The sequence below is a fragment of the Durio zibethinus genome, chromosome 14 (assembly GCF_047325235.1).
Source record: "Durio zibethinus cultivar Kanyao isolate XHJ-2024 chromosome 14, ASM4732523v1, whole genome shotgun sequence".
NCBI lineage: Eukaryota > Viridiplantae > Streptophyta > Magnoliopsida > Malvales > Malvaceae > Durio > Durio zibethinus.
Window position 1 is genome coordinate 17,570,173 of NC_143175.1, and position 18,728 is coordinate 17,588,900.

At 29.1% G+C, this 18,728-nt stretch overlaps 1 protein-coding gene, 2 long non-coding RNA genes and 1 pseudogene across 6 annotated transcripts; 3 read left to right on the plus strand and 1 right to left on the minus strand.

Annotated features, from left to right (window-relative positions):
- Positions 1-2,591: 2,591 nt before the first annotated feature.
- LOC111294836 (geranylgeranyl transferase type-1 subunit beta-like) lies at positions 2,592-5,247 on the plus strand. 4 transcript variants are annotated; one of them, XM_089743617.1, is made up of 7 exons: positions 2,592-2,883; positions 2,998-3,053; positions 3,136-3,275; positions 3,578-3,633; positions 3,878-3,923; positions 4,285-4,703; positions 4,780-5,247. In XM_089743617.1, exons 3-6 carry the CDS (start codon positions 3,196-3,198, stop codon positions 4,334-4,336), a joined length of 234 nt encoding a protein of 77 aa, XP_089599743.1. In that variant the 5' UTR covers positions 2,592-2,883; positions 2,998-3,053; positions 3,136-3,195; the 3' UTR covers positions 4,337-4,703; positions 4,780-5,247. The 4 variants fall into 4 exon arrangements, with proteins under 4 accessions (XP_089599743.1, XP_089599740.1, XP_089599742.1 ...); XM_089743614.1 differs by having other exon boundaries at positions 3,136-3,271; positions 3,710-3,923; XM_089743616.1 differs by having other exon boundaries at positions 3,136-3,271.
- Positions 5,248-5,463: 216 nt separating this feature from the next.
- LOC149515096 (uncharacterized) lies at positions 5,464-6,574 on the plus strand. Its single transcript, XR_016327618.1, has 2 exons — positions 5,464-5,668; positions 6,344-6,574. It is a non-coding gene; the product is annotated as an uncharacterized LOC149515096 (long non-coding RNA).
- Positions 6,575-7,642: 1,068 nt separating this feature from the next.
- Positions 7,643-9,600, minus strand: LOC111295282 (uncharacterized; annotated as a pseudogene).
- A 7,853-nt stretch (positions 9,601-17,453) lies between these two features.
- On the plus strand, positions 17,454-18,632 carry LOC149515097 (uncharacterized). Its single transcript, XR_016327619.1, has 2 exons — positions 17,454-17,604; positions 17,910-18,632. It is a non-coding gene; the product is annotated as an uncharacterized LOC149515097 (long non-coding RNA).
- The last annotated feature ends 96 nt before the right edge of the window (positions 18,633-18,728 follow it).

Sequence of the window (18,728 nt, forward strand, 5' to 3'; positions counted from 1 at the left end):
ATAAAAAATGGGTTCTCCTTCAAAATCTCATTCTACAGGGTAATTAACTAAAATTAACTTACACGTGTTTATATTATAATACTAACCTCTGGAAACCTTGCAATTTTAACATTTTGAAGAACAAAGTTAGAGAAATCTTTACCCAAATCAAAGCATAAAAAATTTTGAAAAACTCGAAAGTTTTACTAACATTGAATTTACATTACTAGATGAACTCATATTTGAAATAGACATTATGTACAGATTTTACTTTGAAAATATATTTTTCAAATTTTTATGTTGTAAAACAAGAAAATGAGAATGGTTGCAGTGACTAAACCCTAAGTTTCAAAAAGAAAAAAAGAAAGAAGAGAAATGAAATAGGCTTAGAAAAAAAATATTAAAAGGGCCTTTTCGTTTGTTGTTCCATGTCAATAAATCATTTAAACTTAATTCTATGTCAATTCCATCTATTATGGTTTTTAGACTTAATAATGCACATATTTCACAGCCATAGTGAAAAATTCTACATTGTAAAACTTTGATAACGTTTAATTCTTGTTTGTATAAATTAAAATGTTTAATTGTAAATTAAAGAACTACCCAAACATTTAGTCTCAAATTGAGTATTTAGCCTTCTTATTTTACTTATTAATGAGATATCATTTTATAGTTTTTTTTATCCATTGAATAGGGAATGTGGATAGTATGGTTCGAACTTTCACCTTATATATCTTCTTGAGCCTTCTTAACCATTAAACCAAAAAGTTAAACACAACTATAATTTTATAGTTAATTCATAATGTATAGCATTCATACGTCAAATATTAACTTTTAAATTTTTTTGCATAATTTATAAATTTTAAAAGGTAATTAAATTACTTTAAATGTATTCTCTTTGCAAAAGACTAGAAAAAAAATCTATCTTCAAGTAAGAAGTCAAAATTAGGGATAGCAAAATAACACATACTCCACATTTTTTGACCCATCCAATACAATAGGATCAATTTTTTAAAATTGGATGTCTAATCATATTCGAATCAGAGTTGGGTTTTAAGTAGCACTACCTCGACCTGAACTGGATCTATATAAAAATATATCATTTTATTAGTTATTTAATTTTATGTTATACATGTATTACATGGGTAAATATCATGAAAGGTCACCCAACTTATACCAAATCTCATTTGGGTCACTAAACTCTAATTTGTCCCATCTAGGTCACTAAATTTTATTAAGTATATCAAAATTAGCCACCCTAATAAATTCCATCTAAATTTTGATAAAAAAAATGACATGATTGCCACATCATTAGTCACATTATCTACCACATCAGATAACTAAACCTATATAATTTCTTGAAAGGTCATTAAAATTTTCTAAATAGGTCACTAAACTTTAATTTGTTACTAGAAGATTAGTAAATTTGTTAAATGTAACAAATTTTGTCATTCTAATAAATTTCATCTAAAAAAAAAGTTAGATAAAATTAAAATGTTGAACTCAATCAAGCAACATCAAATTTTTTATGTAACCAAAAATCCTCTCATGATCTAAATATTAAACTCATTTAAACAACATCTAGATTTTTTATGTAGCTAAAAATCCTCCTAATACTTCACAAAAAATTAAAACAAAAAAAATATCAAGTAAACCTAGAGTAGTTAAAACTTTAATAAATATTTGTTTTTCCTAAAGTGCTTTAACTAAATTGTATGGACTTTCTCTTTTATTTAAATATTTATGTTCTTTAATTTAAATAAAAGCAATAATACTCCAAGAAAAATAAATATTTATTTCTACTCTGGGTTTATTTAATCTTTCTTTTTTTTGTGGGATATAGAGGATTTTTTATTATATAGAAAATATGTATGTTGTTTAGTTGAATTCAATATTTAAAATTTATCTAACTTTTATTTGAATGAAATTATTAGAATGACCAAATTTGATCTACTTAATAAATTTAAGTGAATTATAGTAACAAATTAAAATTTAATAACTTATTTAAAAATTTAACAAAAGTTTAATGGTCTCTTATGAAATTATTCGAGTTTAATTAATTAATGTGACAAATGATGTGATTGATGATGTGGCAACCATGTCATTTTTCTATCAAAATTTAAATGGAATCTATTAAGGTGATTAATTTTAATATATTTAACAAATTTTAGTGATTTGAATAGGATATATTAAATTTCAATATCCCATTAAATTTCAATATCAATATAGGTATAAGTTGAATGACTTTTAATAAAATTTTATCCTATATTATATTAATATAATTATTATTTAATACTTTAATTTAAGATATTATTTTAATCAAAATACTATATTTATAAATAATTAAGATATAATTTATATTAAAAATACTTTATGAATATTATATTAAATTAAAATTATTAAATTAATTTTAAATCAAATTAAATCAATTACAATTTATAAGTATACTAATCAAATTAAATATAAACAAATAATATTTTAATATCAAAACAAATTCAAATATAAATATTAAAAACTCGAATATCAAACCCAATCCATTACTATCCCTCGTTAATTTGCCCAAGTCATAACTCCGAAATCATTAAAAAAAAAACTAAAAATTCAAAAGAAAATCAAAAAGTTTAACGAGGTGGTGACAAGGAAGTGCAACCCATCAAATTTCGAAATCGAAGGAGAAGAGGAAGAGGAAATGTCGACATTTCAATCGTTGTCGCCATCACCTTATCATTATAATCACCATCATCGCCCCTGGCATACTTAGACAATGATCGACACATTGCATTCTTAGAGATGCTGTACAATTTGATGCCTTTGTTTGTGGTTTTGTGGTTGACAAGGACAGAGTTGCCAATTGGGTTTTATTATTTCAAGCTCATCAGAGAAGTAAAGCCGAATTGAAAAATGGTTTGAGCTTTTGCTGAAGAATGTTGTCTCATTTGTTGGGTTTTCATGCTCTATTACGCTTTTGATATTATGAAAAGGAAATTTTTCTAAAAGGAGATTGTTTTTTTCGTGCAGGACAATTTTATTTCCATGGTTCTAGGACTTCACAGTTCCCTCCAGATGAAAATGGGGTATGAGAAACTCATTGTATATTATCTGTTTTCTTATTATTATTTTATTGTTAATAATTTTTTCTGTCTATTCTGCATACAGGTCTCAGCTCATAATGCTGTTCACTTGGCAAGCACGTATTGTGCCCTAGCCATACTAAAGATGGTTGGCTTTAATCTCTCTACTGTGGACAAAGAATCAATATTCATATCCATGAGAAATCTTCAACAGCCTGATGGTAGGTATGCTTCAAAGTATAGTTCTTATACACTATTGACAGAAGAAATTTGCCATAGATGCTTGTTAGAGATGAATATTAATTGATTCTTTGGTAAAAGTCCAGCTATGCATACTGTTTGTAAGGGCAATCAATTATATCCTGATGATATTCTTATGCCCAGGCAAAGAATGGAAAGGGAAGGGGAAAAAACATGTCATTTAAACTCAAATTTGTATTTTCTTCCTCTCTATTTTTAATGTGATCGATCTTCTAGACTGATTACCATTGCATGAAGTTGATGATTATTGTTTTCTTGATCTTCAGTTTTATGCCGTTGCATGTTGGGGCAGAGACAAATCTTCGGTTTGTATATAGTGCTGGTAAGAACCGAAATCATTACCAGTTACAATGAAAGCTCAATCTGTTGGAGTTCTCCATAATGAAATTTCGATTTAGTTAATTGATGTATCAGCTGCTATCTGCTTTATGTTGGAGGATTGGAGTGGCATGGATAGAGAGAAAGCCAGGGAATACATCTTAAATTGCCAATGTTTCCATTTTATCTTTATTTTCTGTTTAGGTTATTGCATATATACTGAAGTAAAAGTGATTTTATTCTTTCAGTCTTCCGACGGTGGCTTTGGCTTAATGCCTGGTTTAGAATCACCTGGTGAGTTAAAAAATATCTCATGTAATAGCTTAATATATATTCTGTCACCTCTGTGCATCTAGAGCAGGGTCTAATCATTGTTTCTCTGCAATTTTCTCGTTGCTCTTAGTCATCATATGAGTTTATAAACAAATTAGGCTGAGCATGAGTTTGGTCCTACTTAACTGATGTCATTTCTTTCTTGTTTCCCTCAAACAACTTCTTTCATCAAATTATCACATTTTCAATGTCATTTGCTTACCGGTCTATTTTTTTGTAGGAAAAGTTTCTGCATGAAGCTGCTCTGCTCTATATTTCTTTAGTTTTCAGATTCTGTTCACTTTGATGATATTTACCAACAGCATTAGTCTTAGTGATGCAGGGGGTGGTACGAATTGTGCCGTGGCATCTCTTCCGTTAATGGGGTATATTGAAGATGATCTTCTGTCAAAAAATGCATCATCGTCCATCATAAATGTGCCGTTATTACTGGATTGGAGTATGCAGGTTTACTTTTGTCATTTGATATCTGGAAGCATCACTTAGTACGCCAGGAAGATGTAAAGTTTAGCTTAATATCTAGAAGTACACAATGGACACCTTAAAGGCCATTAAGAGCTTAAAGGTGCTAATAAGGAAAATGCTTTTTAAGAGATGGTTCAATATCGTTATCTCTGTGTGCAAACTCAATTTTTGAGTTGAGTGATCGGTAACTTTTGCATTTCTTTTGCCCCAAGAATGATTTTATCCTCTCTCCTCTCCTCTCTCAAACAGAGACAGGCAACTGATGGCAGATTTCTGGTAAGCATAAGAAAAACCTTTGTTCATTACATGATATAAGCTGCCTTTGTGTTGATGAGATGATGTTCTTGTGTAGGGTTGGGGCAGTTTTGGGGATATTAGGAGGCTACAAATTCATTGAAAAGATTGCTTTTACGCAGACTTGTCAATCTGAGGTGCTGCTACTGCTTCTTGGCATTTCATCTAATTTAGCATGCATTCAAGAGCACCCTCATATAAATGGTGGTTCCAGAATCGAAGACATAACATGCACTTTTTAAATAATAAAGTAAATGAAGCAGCCTGCCATGATGATACATGGAAGACAAGAAACTGCTTGCTTGGGTGCAAGCTGGAACCAATGCCTGAAAATTTTAAACCATAGTCTTTTTATGGAAGTCACCATCTCCTAATTGGAAACCAATGATTTATTAATCTGGAAGCAACCTTTGAGGGAGGAAGGGATTATTGAAATTTCTATATAAAATGCCTTTGCAAAAGGGAATTTAATACTGAGAGCAATGGAAAATGGCATTAAAAAAAAGGGACCGGGGGGGGGGGGGGGGGGGGGGGGTTGAGTGTGAAGCTTAAAATGTCAAACGAGTTGGCCTTGCTTCATGTACATGTATGTAACCTAATTATATTAATATAATGAACCTTATCTCTGCATGAATTTCCATTTATCAAATGTTACTAAGGTTGAGATTCTTATCTGTCAGACTGTCACTTATGTTCCTTTTCTTTTTTTTTGGGGGGGGGGGGGGGGGAGGGGAGGGGATAATTATATTATATATCCTATTTTTACGAGTTTGGAGGTTTCAGTAAGCATCCGGGGGAGCTACCAGATATATATCATTCCTACTATGGATATACTGCATTCAGCCTTTTGGAAGAACCTGGCTTGAATCCCGTGAGCTGAACTGGGAATGACTGATCTTGCTGCTTTGGGAATCATTTGACACCATTTTTGCTTTTCATCTCATTGGGTATGTAATTTATTTAACTTGAATCCCATTGCACTTCCATACTGATTGTACCACAATGGTTACATATCTGACTTGTAGATGTACTCTTCTTTGCTTATTTTTTGTTTCTAAAACTAAACCCATTGATTTGCATCCCTGAGTTGAAGATGTATGTAATTAAGAAAGTTCAGGTTGTAATAAAAATTGTGAACTTTGTATGACAGGACACCCCTATTTTGTTCGATTAATCACATTTCTCATCCATTATCGTGTTCCATATCATCATGTTCCGTGTTGTCATGAATGCATCTTTCATTCACAATTTAAATCTCTTAGGATTTGGTGATGGAAGTAAATTTACTGCATCCAAGCAATAAATTGAACATGTTGCTTAACTAATTAACGTTATCAAGTGCCGTTGCATTCTTCCATAATTCACTTTCAATTTTAAATCTGAAGCAAGTATTATCTTACATTTCACTATTTTCCTTCTAGACAGATCAAAATTTTGCATCATTGCAGTCACAATTTTTATTTGTAAGTTTCTCCCCGCTTAGCTAAAATTGAAAATGGCACGGGGCCTGAGACTGTTTGGACCTCTAGGAAAAAAAAATGAGCTTGACTGTAGTTGCATTGCAATAAAGGATCCTTTTCATTCCATCCAAAACGAACATAACCTTAGGTTCCCTTTGGCAGGGCAGGACAGGACGGCGTGATGGGAGTATTTATAAGGGTTCGCTAGGGATTCGAGGCTTCAGTGTGGTGGAAAAGGCACTCTCACACACCACACAGTCATGCTGTAAATCATTTATATTAATCTATTGTCCATTTCAGATTTTATTTTGAAAAAAATATCTCACAAATTAAAAGTGATATAAATATTTATATCTTAAAATAAATTTTAATACATAAATAATATAAGATTCATGATTTTTTTTCTAAGATAATAATAGTTTTCTCGACTCCATCGAAAGTTTACAATTTTTTGTGATACATTATTAATATTTTAGAGTTGTTTTCTATACTAAATATTTCTATTCATACTAACTTATAAAATATTATTTATTTCAATCTTTTGGACCTCATGAAATGTCTTACAAATTAAAAATAATATAAATACATATATTGAAAGACCAATTCTCGTTCACAACATTTACAAAATTTATGAGTCTTCTCAAAGTCCGTACCATTGCGCCTAACAGAACCTAAGCCTCTATTACTCTGCACATATCAAAATTATTTGTTTATAGCTCCGTGCAAATAATGAAATCAAAGATATTCAAACTTCTGTATACAAATAGTTAGAACTGCAACTCTGTATCAAAGAGAAGGGGAAAAAAAAGCATGAATTCATGATTATAATTTATCAGCCATGGCCTCCCGCTCAGTCCCAGCAATTAATGTGAAAGAGGAAATGGAAAAGGAAAGTGCCGTGTAAAAATGTAATGATTTTTCAGGCTGGGTTGCTTTCAGCCCTGTGCCCACGAGACACTTTCACGGGCAATTGCATCTCTTTGTTGTTTGGAAAAAGCGTAAAGGTATCGTACCAATCACTACACATCTTCACCCTTTTTTTTTCATTTTTCTCTTTTTCCTGTTTTGTCACTTTGTTGAAATATAATGTACTTTTTTTTTTTATACACATACATATTTCACAGATAAAAACTGTAACACATCTTGGCCCACCCAAAAGCCTTTGTCTGGTGTTCATCGGATGGTCCGCATCACATTATGTGCCAAAAGTTTTTATTCAGCAAACACTGAACAATAATCATCCAGCAGAAGAATGTCAACATACTAGCATCACCAACAATGGTTTGGGATTAGCTTAATTGCAAAATTCATCCATCTTGATGGGTATTAGATTCGAATTTTATCAATAATTTTTTATTGATATTAATTTCGAATGCATGACCCTTAATATATTTTATTTTGATCTAAAAAATTGAACAAAATCTATCATAAATTTTGTTCAAAAAATTTTACAGTGCTCTCTTAAGAAAGAACATTAGTAAATCAATTCACTCATAGAATGATTACAGTTATCAAACAGACGTGGAGGAATAGAGATTGGAATAAAACAAGTAACCCCAATAGTCCCCTCCCACTCGGCATTAGACCACCCTCACATCATGATGTTGGAGAAGAGAATGCTGTCTCTCTCCATTAAAAGATTACATAGCAAATTAAGCAAAAATTAAATAATAAATCAAAACCTAAAAGCACAATGAAAAAGCTACTAATTTTTTTTCTTAAAGAAAAAAAATTTTCAATTTTACTTTTGGTTGGTCGTGAAAATCTAAGAAATAGTGTTAGATGGGAGTAGTCCTGGCTGGTGACTTGAATGTTGAAGGTGAAGAACTGAGAGGAAGTACCTGGGAAGTGGTAGCACTTGAATGAAATTGCTGTTGATGATTGTGATTAGACTGATTAAGCCCTCTTTCTTTGTTCCTATCAAACAATGATTGTGATAAAAGATCCATCTTCCTCATCTTCGAGATACTTTGAAGGAGTCATGTCACCATTTTCTTGACCAAATCCATTGTTCTTTTCGACTGCTTCCATTAGTTTTTTCCTATGAAGTTTTTCCTCTGCTTCTTGCAAGAACTTGAACTTTGGAGGAGGTGATGACCTCATCCTATTAAACTCAGCATCAGTTGCAGATTCAAACAAAGGGTTGAATCCTTGTTGATTGTAACAGGCATCCATTGGAGTAAGAGGAGGAGTGAAAAATGGTGGAGAAGCTAGTGGGGTTAAATATGGGGTTTCAACAGTGAGAAGCAGATCACTCAAGCTCCTTCCTCTTGACCCAACTCTACTCTTGTTATCACTCTTAGACTTAGCTTCCTCAGATTCCAAATCCTCCTTTGTTTCTTCAATAATTGTGAAGAGAAATCTTGGTGGCCCAGACAGACCATGCAGAACCATTAGTTCATTTTCCATGCCATGATCATCAAAAGGCTTGAACAATAAATCTTTGCTTGAGTGCAGATGAAGCCGATGAGATTGTTGTTCTTCTGTCATTCTTATTTCTTGAGGATTCAAAGCCGAGTGAGTCATGGGAGATGACCTTTTCCAACAAAACATGTAAAACAACTCCCTAGCTGGATTACTGTAATCATTTTCAATATCTCTGCTGGTTAGTCTCTTCTTCCACCATAACAAGTAATATAACTCAGCAACCAAAGCTAACAAGAGACAACCAAAAACTATGCTCAAACCAAGTCCTACACTACTCAAAGATTTCATTTTCAATCCCCCCCCCCTCTAATTTACATCAGAAAAACAAACCAAAAATACTTTAAACTTTCCACTCAAGAAAACCTTTATCCTTACAAAGGAGTGAAAACTTACTATTAACATATTACTTGAAGATATCCTTCAGCAGTACAAGAAACAAGTGTAAAACCCAAGAAAAAAGAAAAAGAAAAAGATTACTGAGATGTCTCAATCTTCGCAAAACACAAAACCAAAAGCGCAGGAAGCAAGAACCCAGGTTGTGATCTTTGACTAGAATCCCACCCCTAATTGAGTTATATCAAGCTCTTTCCCTCGTTCTTTTTCTCAAAAGCATTAGAAACGCACCCTTCAACTTTACCTGCAAAAATTAACAGAGTTCCTAAAACCCTTGTGCTAAAAAATTAAAAATCTCAAAAGCTCTTTTCTCTGAAAATCACACTATTTTAATTATTAAGCATGATTATGAAAAATTAATGCTTTTTGTTTCTAAAACTAGCATAAAGTATATTAAAAAAACCCACGTGAACTAGTCCACCACATACTTGTAGAAAACTAGAAGTTTTTTTTTTAAACAGTTACTCTAAACAAATAATACTAAAATTTGAATCTTAAAAAGGGGGTTATTTTAGCTTTAAATGATTGGGATAATTGAGATTATTAAATGAAAATGGGAAATGGAAATCAACAGGGCCACCGGTGAAACAAGAGTCGGCAAATGCCTTTGTATTATATGCTTGAGGGGTCGCTAGCTTCGAGGCATACTCACATGGGATCACAAATAAAAGGATGATGTGTCATTGGGGTGGAATTTCTTATTTTTTGGTTTCATTTTACTCTAATACCCCTTAAAGAATTTTTTCGTGAGGATTGGATTCATTTTTGGACAAGGGTGATTTGGGAAAAAGGAAATGGACCTAAAAGTTTGTAAATTTTATTATAGGTAATAAATTCCTTAATTACTTGAGTAACTAGGGTTTGACTTGTTATGGGAATGAAAATTTTGTTTACTGAATTCCAAACACTTTTATAATGATAGTAATTTAATAGTTTGTCTAAATTAGATTTAGGTTTTATTATATATATAAAAAAAAAGAATCAGGTTTTATTAACAAGTGTCCAAATAGCAGTCTTTATTGTTATTATTTTAAATAATATTTTTTAATTATTAAAAATTAATATATTAACTCTTAATTATTATATTTAATAAAATTTTGAAATTTTCATGTAAATATAAAAAGAATACATTTTTAAAATTGTTTTAAAATTTTAAATTAAAATAAAATCTCATTATATTCTTAATTATATTATAAAAATACATTGTGTATAATAAAAATATTATCATAAATAATTTATTAACTAGCTTTAAAAACAACCTTAACAAAACTCGTGACAGTTTAAGGATGGGAGCATGGGGCAACTGATTTTTTTCTTTTTTTTTGTTTTGGGGAGCCCCACATTTTAAAAGCACAAGTTTCAATAGAAGCCACAAGGCTTCACAGTGAAAAATCAGATTTAGATCTCACTTTTCCCATCACAGCAGTGAAAACCACAATTTGATCTCACTTTTTAAAGGGTTTTTCTTATAAAAAAAATATTAGTTAAAGTTGATTTGGGAATTTCTGTTTTCTTTGATGGTGGTTCGCAAGTTCACATGGGATGATTCTCAAATCCAAGAAAAGAATGGAAAAAATTTTTTAAAAAAATGAAGAAGAATGAATGAGGGAGACTTTAATTTATAGGTGAAATGTATAATATTAACTTCTTATAGTTGCAGGTATTAGGTTAAATATTATCATAGAACACTGTTTTTATAGGTGAATTTCATAATTCTTACTTTATTTTAGACGATCTGGTTTTTATTGTGCATGAGGCAGTGTATTAAAGGAAATTTTGATATTTGAATAGCCTTTTTCTGTTGGAAAAGAAGAGTTTTATTGTTCCAACAACTTTAATAAAATTAATAATAATAGCAACAATAATAAATAAATAAATAAACAGCTTCTCTTCTATAAATTTGGTGGCATAAAACATCATTGGAGGTGTTATCATCATTGTATTATGGAATTAGACCCGGGACATATTTTTTTCACGAAACACATTATTATAATGATACTTTTTTATGTTCCTTTTTATGGTACTTTTGATTTTAATGAAAATTTGAGATTGTAAGTTTATTTGTAGTATTAAAGCGATAGATTGAAAATAAATTAAATTAAATTAAGAGTTTAATTTATTTTATTTAAGAGATAGTGTTTAGCATATTTAAATTTTAAATTCTAATTTTTATAATTTTTTTTCTTATCATCAATGTACTTTTTGTAAAATTTTTTTTTAAAAATCACTTGTATAACTCAACCAATTTATTATTATTATTATTATATATTATATAACAACATACATAAATAAATTTATCATATGAGCGTCTATGTAAACAATTCTCTTAAATGACATAAAAAATAATTTTTTTAAAAAATAAGATAGCTTATTTTAATTACAAATTAGATAATTTTAAATTTATTCAAATATTCAAATTATTCAAATTATAATTTAAAATTAAATTAATTTAGAGATATAATTTCTAAAATTAAAGATATGAAATACAGATTTTATTTTTGTTAATAAATAATTTTAGTTGTTTACCAAATAACATTATTTAAAAAATTATTTAATTATCAAAACTTTTCAAATATGTTTAAAAATTATAAAGATTAAGTTTATCTAAATCTTTCAACAATCTTTTTTATCTTGATTTAAAAAATTATCTTTTTAAAAAATTTACGTAAGATATTAAAAATTAAAGCAACTTTATGTAAGCTTTTGAAATTTCAAAAATTTTCATCTTAAATCTTTAAATAATAAAATTATCAAAATGATTATATTCATTTGAACTCTAATTATTAAATTTATATTTCAAATAACTGTAAAAAATTTTAATATTATCTTTATCACTTATTATATCCATTTTAAATTTAAAAAATTAATTTAAAAATTATTTATTTAATCCTAATTATCACTAAAAGAATCTTTATACTAATTTAAGACTATAAATGTAATGTGTTATACATTAATTTTTTTATTTTTTCAGTAACTTTTTTTAGGTACATTTTATTGCTATTGCAATTTTTTTTTTCTTATAACTTGTTTTCAAAATATATATTATTATTATTATAGTTTCATTCTTATGAAAAACAATATTTTTTAATTTATTTTTTTCACATATTTTCTAACATTTTTCATAATTTGTATAATAATTTAGTCAAGATTATCAAAGTCAAAGTATGTTAATATTTTTTTATTATTTAATTTATCATTCAATAATATATATTTTTATTTTTTAAGAAAGATATAATTTATTTTTATTTGAGATAATCTTATAGGTGCATACATATTATTGTAAATAAAAATATCCAAAGAAAAGACATAATTTTTTCTTACTATTTTCAAAAAATTTGTTTTTTGATGGTAAGTCAAAATATATAAATTTTATATATGCTATGAATTTTAAAGATTTAAATATAATTTTAGAAAGAAAATAATTTGTGTATATATATATTCACATTAAATAAGTAAAATTATTTCGTATATCGCACGGATTATAATCTAGTTAATATATAAAATAAAACTTTTTCTACTAAAAATGTTATGGTATTTTTGCACTTGGATGGAATTTGGGTTGGGATGTGTACTAAAATTCCCCCATGTAGGACAAAGATTTGTTAAAGGGTAAGTATCAAATTTCCATTCCCCTGTCATTCCACCGATGGACTTATTGAAAAAAAAAAAAAGCTTGAAAAAAAGTTTTTCATTTGAAGCAAACATCCCTTATTTTTAGGCTTTCGTTGCCTATATTGTTTTCTTATGAAACAACCACCTATTTTTCTTTCAATTGTATAGGATGCACTATATAGGGGGGAAAATAGAATAAATAAATAAATAGAAAGGTGGGGGTAAGTTGGAGGGATTTTTTCGTAAGCTTTGCTGCACTTATCATTTACCTAAGTTGGAAAAAAAAAATAGCGATCCTACTGGCATGGGTAGTAACTAAATTAGCCCAAATGGATGAGATGTGAGCAGCATTTTTAGCACATCACCTTCAAGTGTGATCTTCTGCTAAAATGTCGCAATTCACACCTATCAAGGCTTGTATAAACATACATCCGAGAATTTATTTTGTGGTCGTATGATTTTATACACTGAAATTAGGATTCCAAATTTTTTTTCAAATAAAAAAGCTGATATATTTAGAATCAGCGGTGAATTTTAAAGGGTCAACTAATAATATATAATATACTTTATTTTTCTCTAAGATATATTTTATCATACTTATAAATATAAATAAATATATATATATATATATACAAACAATACACTAATAAAAATATGATAAGCTCATAAAATTATAAAACAAAAATATTATTATGACAACATTATACTTTTAACAATAACATTATTTATAATTAATTGTTGAATTACTAATTATACAATCAATCAAAGAATTATGGAAATTTTTTTAACAATTTAAAATTGAAATAAAAACTGAATAAATCAGTCATATTTAAACATTTTATCAAAACAAAGAAAATTAAACATTCTTTTAAAAGAATGATGATGAAATTTTCAGACTAAAAGTTTTTGTTTTTTGTCCTATTGTAAAGTAGTTCCAATATGATTTTTTTTTTTTTGGTTGAAAGAGAAATTACAACATGTGATAAAGATTTAAAATAAAAATAAAAGTGAAAAAAAATATGTTTGGTTTCAAAAAACAAAGTCTTTTTTTTTATTTTATTTCTTGGAAAATAAAAAAAAATGAGTGAAAACTTGTTTAGTAATTGAAAATGAAAACAAAATTTTAGAAAACAAAAATGAAAATTAGTTGAAATATGAAAATAAAAAAAATATATGTTTTTTATTATAAAAACAATGGATGTACATTACTTTTTTTCTTATATTTTGCAAGTTATCATATTTGAATATTTTTTAATGTCATTAATTAATAAATATATATTATACTTATAATTAGATACAATTAATAGTAATGTCATTCAATATTTTATTTATTTCCTTATTTTTACATTTGTTGAAAACAATTTTATTTTTGTTTATCAAATACATTTTAGGAAATAAAAAATAACAAATAAAATCTATTTTCTTAAAAATGAAAAAAAAACAAAAAATATTTTCTCAAACCAAGCACAGCTTCTTTTTCTTTTTCTTAAATCTCCTAAACTTTGACCTCCCTTGTACTAAAATAAAAGAAAAACACATTTAGTACTTAATTGAAAACTTGAATCTTATTGAGAAAATTGAACAGTTAATTTAACTTTTGTTTGTTCATTTTATTGTAATTTAAAATTTGTGACAAATCTCTTAATTTTAAGAAATTATAAGTAATAATTATTGGATATAATAAATAAACAAATATCAATGTAATTTGAACATTTCTTAAATTACAATGCTCAAATTAATTTATAAATACAAAAAATAATAAAATTATCATTTTTAATTTGCAGGTCAATTTAAATATATTTAATATAAATATATTTATACATGCTAATAGGGGTTTCAAATTTTTGGGAGGGCCAAAGCCTCCTGAGGCTACCATTGCCAATCACCCCAACTTAGGACTAATTTAATATTCTTTTTATAGTTGAAAAAATTTTGAATTAAAAAATATATTTAAAAAGTATGATTAGAAATTTTAATTATTTAATATTATTATAAAAAAACTATGAAAATTGAAATATCTATAAAAATATACATATAATAATAAAATATTAAAAACTATAGGATAATATAATAATTTTTATTTCAAATTGTATTTTTTTATCATAAAAACACCTTAACTTTTTAGTTTAGGTTTGCAAATCAAATTTTTAAACTGAAATATTATTTTATTTATTATTTAGCGTTAATGTTAAATTAAAATTAACTTTTAAATGTAAAAATTATTTTCAACATTAATACTAAATAAAGCCTTAACTACTTTTTTTTTTCAATAAAACCTTTAACCATTCACAAGCAATTCAAATTTATGATTAAATTTCTTTAATTATACTTAGAGTTTCATGCTAATTAATTTGTTTTATAAAATAGTCATTGGTGAAGACATTTCAAAGGCAAATTGCAAAACACGACATCGAAGCACTTTTTTTGGCCAAAAGGAAAGAAGTTCTTATTGCTCAACGAAACACAATACATCAGAAAACAACCTGCAAGATTTCTGAGAGCAAACCTAGGAACTCAATCAAGCAGGAAAACACAAAAGCATCTAGGGTGGAGCAGAGAGACCATTCCTGCTTAGTACAAAAACCAGAAATGATGGTGGCTGCCTTATCCGACCATTTGGGTACATCCCTCCCTTGATTGAGTTGCCACCCAATCTGCAGACTTATTGGCCGTTCTTCCAACTAAACTAAACGGTTTTTCCTTAACAGCATCAAGGATTTGAAAAGTATCATTTAACACAGGCCTTACTCTCCAGAATGGATCCATCTTAGGCTTAGTTAAGTAGCTGAAAATACTTGCAGAATCAGTTTCAAACACCGCCTTACTATACTTTCCGCTTACTGCCACCTTCACAACTTCTCTGCATGCCATTTCTTCAGCTGTTAGAGCAGAATCCACCTTAATTCCCCCCCCCCCCCCCCCCCAACCAGCAGCATTCCCTAGCAGTCCCTTAACACTACACCAAAACCAGGTCTCCTAGTCTTTTGGCAAAAAGCTCCATCACAATTGATCTTCAGCCAGTAAACATCTGGACATCTTCACGTATCCTCTGTTCCAGCAGCCTGTTTAATTCCACTCTCCCTACCAGCATTCATACCGTTCACAGCTTCATTAAATTCCTGTTCTGCTTCTCTAATTCTACTAAAGGTCTGCTGAATGCTCAAAAGTTTTTCCCCGAATACCACCTCACATCTAGTATTCTAGATCATACAACAAGTATATACCACCTTTCTTTTAATCCTATTGCCATCCAAACTAGAAAAAGACCTCCCAACAACCATTTTTCAAAAGATCTCACCTTATATTTATTAATTCTTAACCCACACCATCCTGCCATCCAAACTCCTCTAATCCACTCACACAGCAACAACAAGTGCTCAATTGATTTTATTCCTGTTTGCATAGAACACAATTTCCATCCGTATGAATCCCCCATGCTGCCAGCCTATCCTTAGTGAGAAGTCTATTAAGGATGGCCATCCAAGCTATTAAAGCGAATTTAGGAATATGGATCTTACACCAGATAAGTCTATGCCAGTTAACGTTCATCTGCCTAGGCCTTGTTTCCTCCCAAACTTTGGCAACCGAATAATTGGAGCTTTTGTTGTTCCGTTCTGTCAAGAACATAGCAGCTGTATCCGTCATAGCTTCTTCATGCACCAACTGTAACTTTTTATACTTGATATCTCCCAATATACTTTTTGTCATAACGCCTTGATTCATAGATATAGTTTAAGAAGTCACCACAAATTTTTTTTTGTTTAGATACGATTAAACATCTAATTGAATCTGTCCCATTTTAAAGATAAATTCTAAGCTTGACTCAAATTTTTTTAAAATATAGATGCAATGTCTACGAAATCAAAATTAGGTTTGAAAATACTATTACGTGTGAAGAAAATTATAATACTCTTATAACGTCCATCAAAGGATGATACTAGTTTAATTTTATATTATCCATTGAGTCTTAAAAAATCTAACCAAATAATTATTGAGAATTGATTTTAATTAACTTCAATACTTTTGGTAAAAAATTAAGAGAATTTTCTCATATAAGAATATACAAGAAAACTATTACTCTTCATACAGAAGCTTCGCCATTGAATTAATTAACATTTATTTAATGAAATTTTAGAAAAATTTAAATTCTAAGGAAAAAGTTTTCCTAAAAAAATTTATTTTATTATAGGAAAAATTAATGCTTTATTTAAGGAAAAATTGATACTTTTAATTTTTTCTCCAAATATTTTTTAAATATTTTTTTTATTTAAGAAAAATTGATATTTTAACTTTTCCTCAAACATTTTTAAATATTTTTATTTAAGAAAAAATGATATTTCAACTTTTCCTCAAAATATTTTTTGAAATATTTTTTTACTTAAGAAAAATTAATACTTCAACTTTTCCTTAAACATTTTTTTTAACTTAAAAAAAAATTCTTTTAACCCCCTTTTTTTTATTTTTGAAACCATTTTTTGTTTTTGATGTTCTAACATTTTCTTTATTTTTGAAATTATTTTTGTTTATTAAAAAAAACTCAAAAAATATTAAATAAGCAAAACAGCAAAAAAAGGAAATGGAATTACCAAAAAACTTCGGCTCAGGAAGTTGGCTTTATTCGGCTTCGCTCTAATGAAAAGGCCTGAAGAATGGCTCACAGTTGACTTAGGCTCAGCTTGAGGACATGGCCCAATGGCACGGGTGGTGATCGATTAGGGTCAGATCAACCCAAACACATAGGTCAACTGATTTTATAACAAATGAAACTTCATCATTTCAATTGAATATAAAAGCCTAAAAATTAGCCTTCTCCATCATATTTCTAGTTTTTGCTCTCTTTTTAAAAGCTTTTTTTTTCTCTAACTCTCTCTATGCTAAGTATGAATTCCAGCCGAAAACATTAAAGGTTTTAGATTCCAATGAAAACCACCATCATTGCCACCGCTAGTCGCCGTGGCCAGTGATCATTCAAGCCTAAATTCTATCCTAAGGTTCGTTTTAGTCCCCTCTCTCGTGTGATCTACTTGGTTCCTTCAGAAACTCAATAGATTGCATAGATCTAAGGTTGAAGTCACAGTTTTCTCCCCCTTCTCCATTGCTCTGATAGCCGTCGCTCTATGTATGTTGTTACACCCTTCTTGGCTTTCTTGTTAGCACTATTTGAGTCCCAAAACTCCCTGAAGGAGAATCAAACCGAAACCCAAAAAAAATTTGTTTATTTGTTTTTGGTTTTTTTTTTTTTTTACTTTGCTTTATTTTTTCTTGGAATTGTGTTGACATGCCCTACTAACAATAGGTAATTATTTGGTGAGAAGCAAATGATGGTGGTGGCGTGAGATAAATGTGTTGATTCTAACTTGAAGCTGGGCTTTTTTGGTTTGCTGGATTTATGTCGTATGTTTTTTGTATGTGACTATACTTCTACATGAATGTGCTGTGTATTGTTTGAGAAGATGGGTTATGGATTAGGGCTTTAAAGGTTATAGTTGGAAATGAAAATCGTGCATGGTGAAAAGCTTAGTTGTGTTTGCTGTTGATGATTGTCTGTATGTTTTTAGGATTTTGGTGTGCAATCTTGACTTGAGGCTATTGATGATCGGGTTGGATGATTAGGGTGATGGTTATGGTCAAAGATTGGTTTTTTTGTAACAATAATGGTGCGATAATTTTAGGAAGCTAATGAAGGCTGGTTTAAGTGAAGAACTAGGTAATGGTTGAAGTTTCTGATGATTAAATAGAAATTGAAGCTTCTATTTGTTGTTTTGATTTTTCCCTGTTCTTTGGTGTGGTTTATTGGCAATTGATAGGTGGCGAAAAAGAGTAAGGTTTGTTATTAAGGGTGGTAGTTGTTTCGGTGACAATGGTGAGGAATTGGCAATGGTAGAATATTAGCAATGTATGAGTGGAATACAGGTATGTTCTTAGTTCATTGATAGTAGTAACGATTTTCAAGTCTAAAGATTAGTTTTGGAGAGTGCAGTGGTGGTTGTGTTGGGTGTCGGGTGATGATCTTGGCTAATGGTTTGCAAAAATGATGGGTTCTTTTATTATTAGCGGTGATGGCAATGGTAGTGGTTTTGTGAATATGGTGGAGGTACAATGAATTGAAGATGAT

Coding starts and splice junctions, on each gene's coding strand:
- LOC111294836 (XM_089743614.1), top strand. CDS start 3,196: ATGGTTGGCTTTAATCTCTCTACTGTGGACAAAGAATCAATATTCATA. Junction 3,634..3,709: donor TCGGTTTGTATATAGTGCTG/GTAAGAACCGAA, acceptor ATTTCGATTTAG/TTAATTGATGTATCAGCTGC. Junction 3,924..4,284: donor GCCTGGTTTAGAATCACCTG/GTGAGTTAAAAA, acceptor TTAGTGATGCAG/GGGGTGGTACGAATTGTGCC.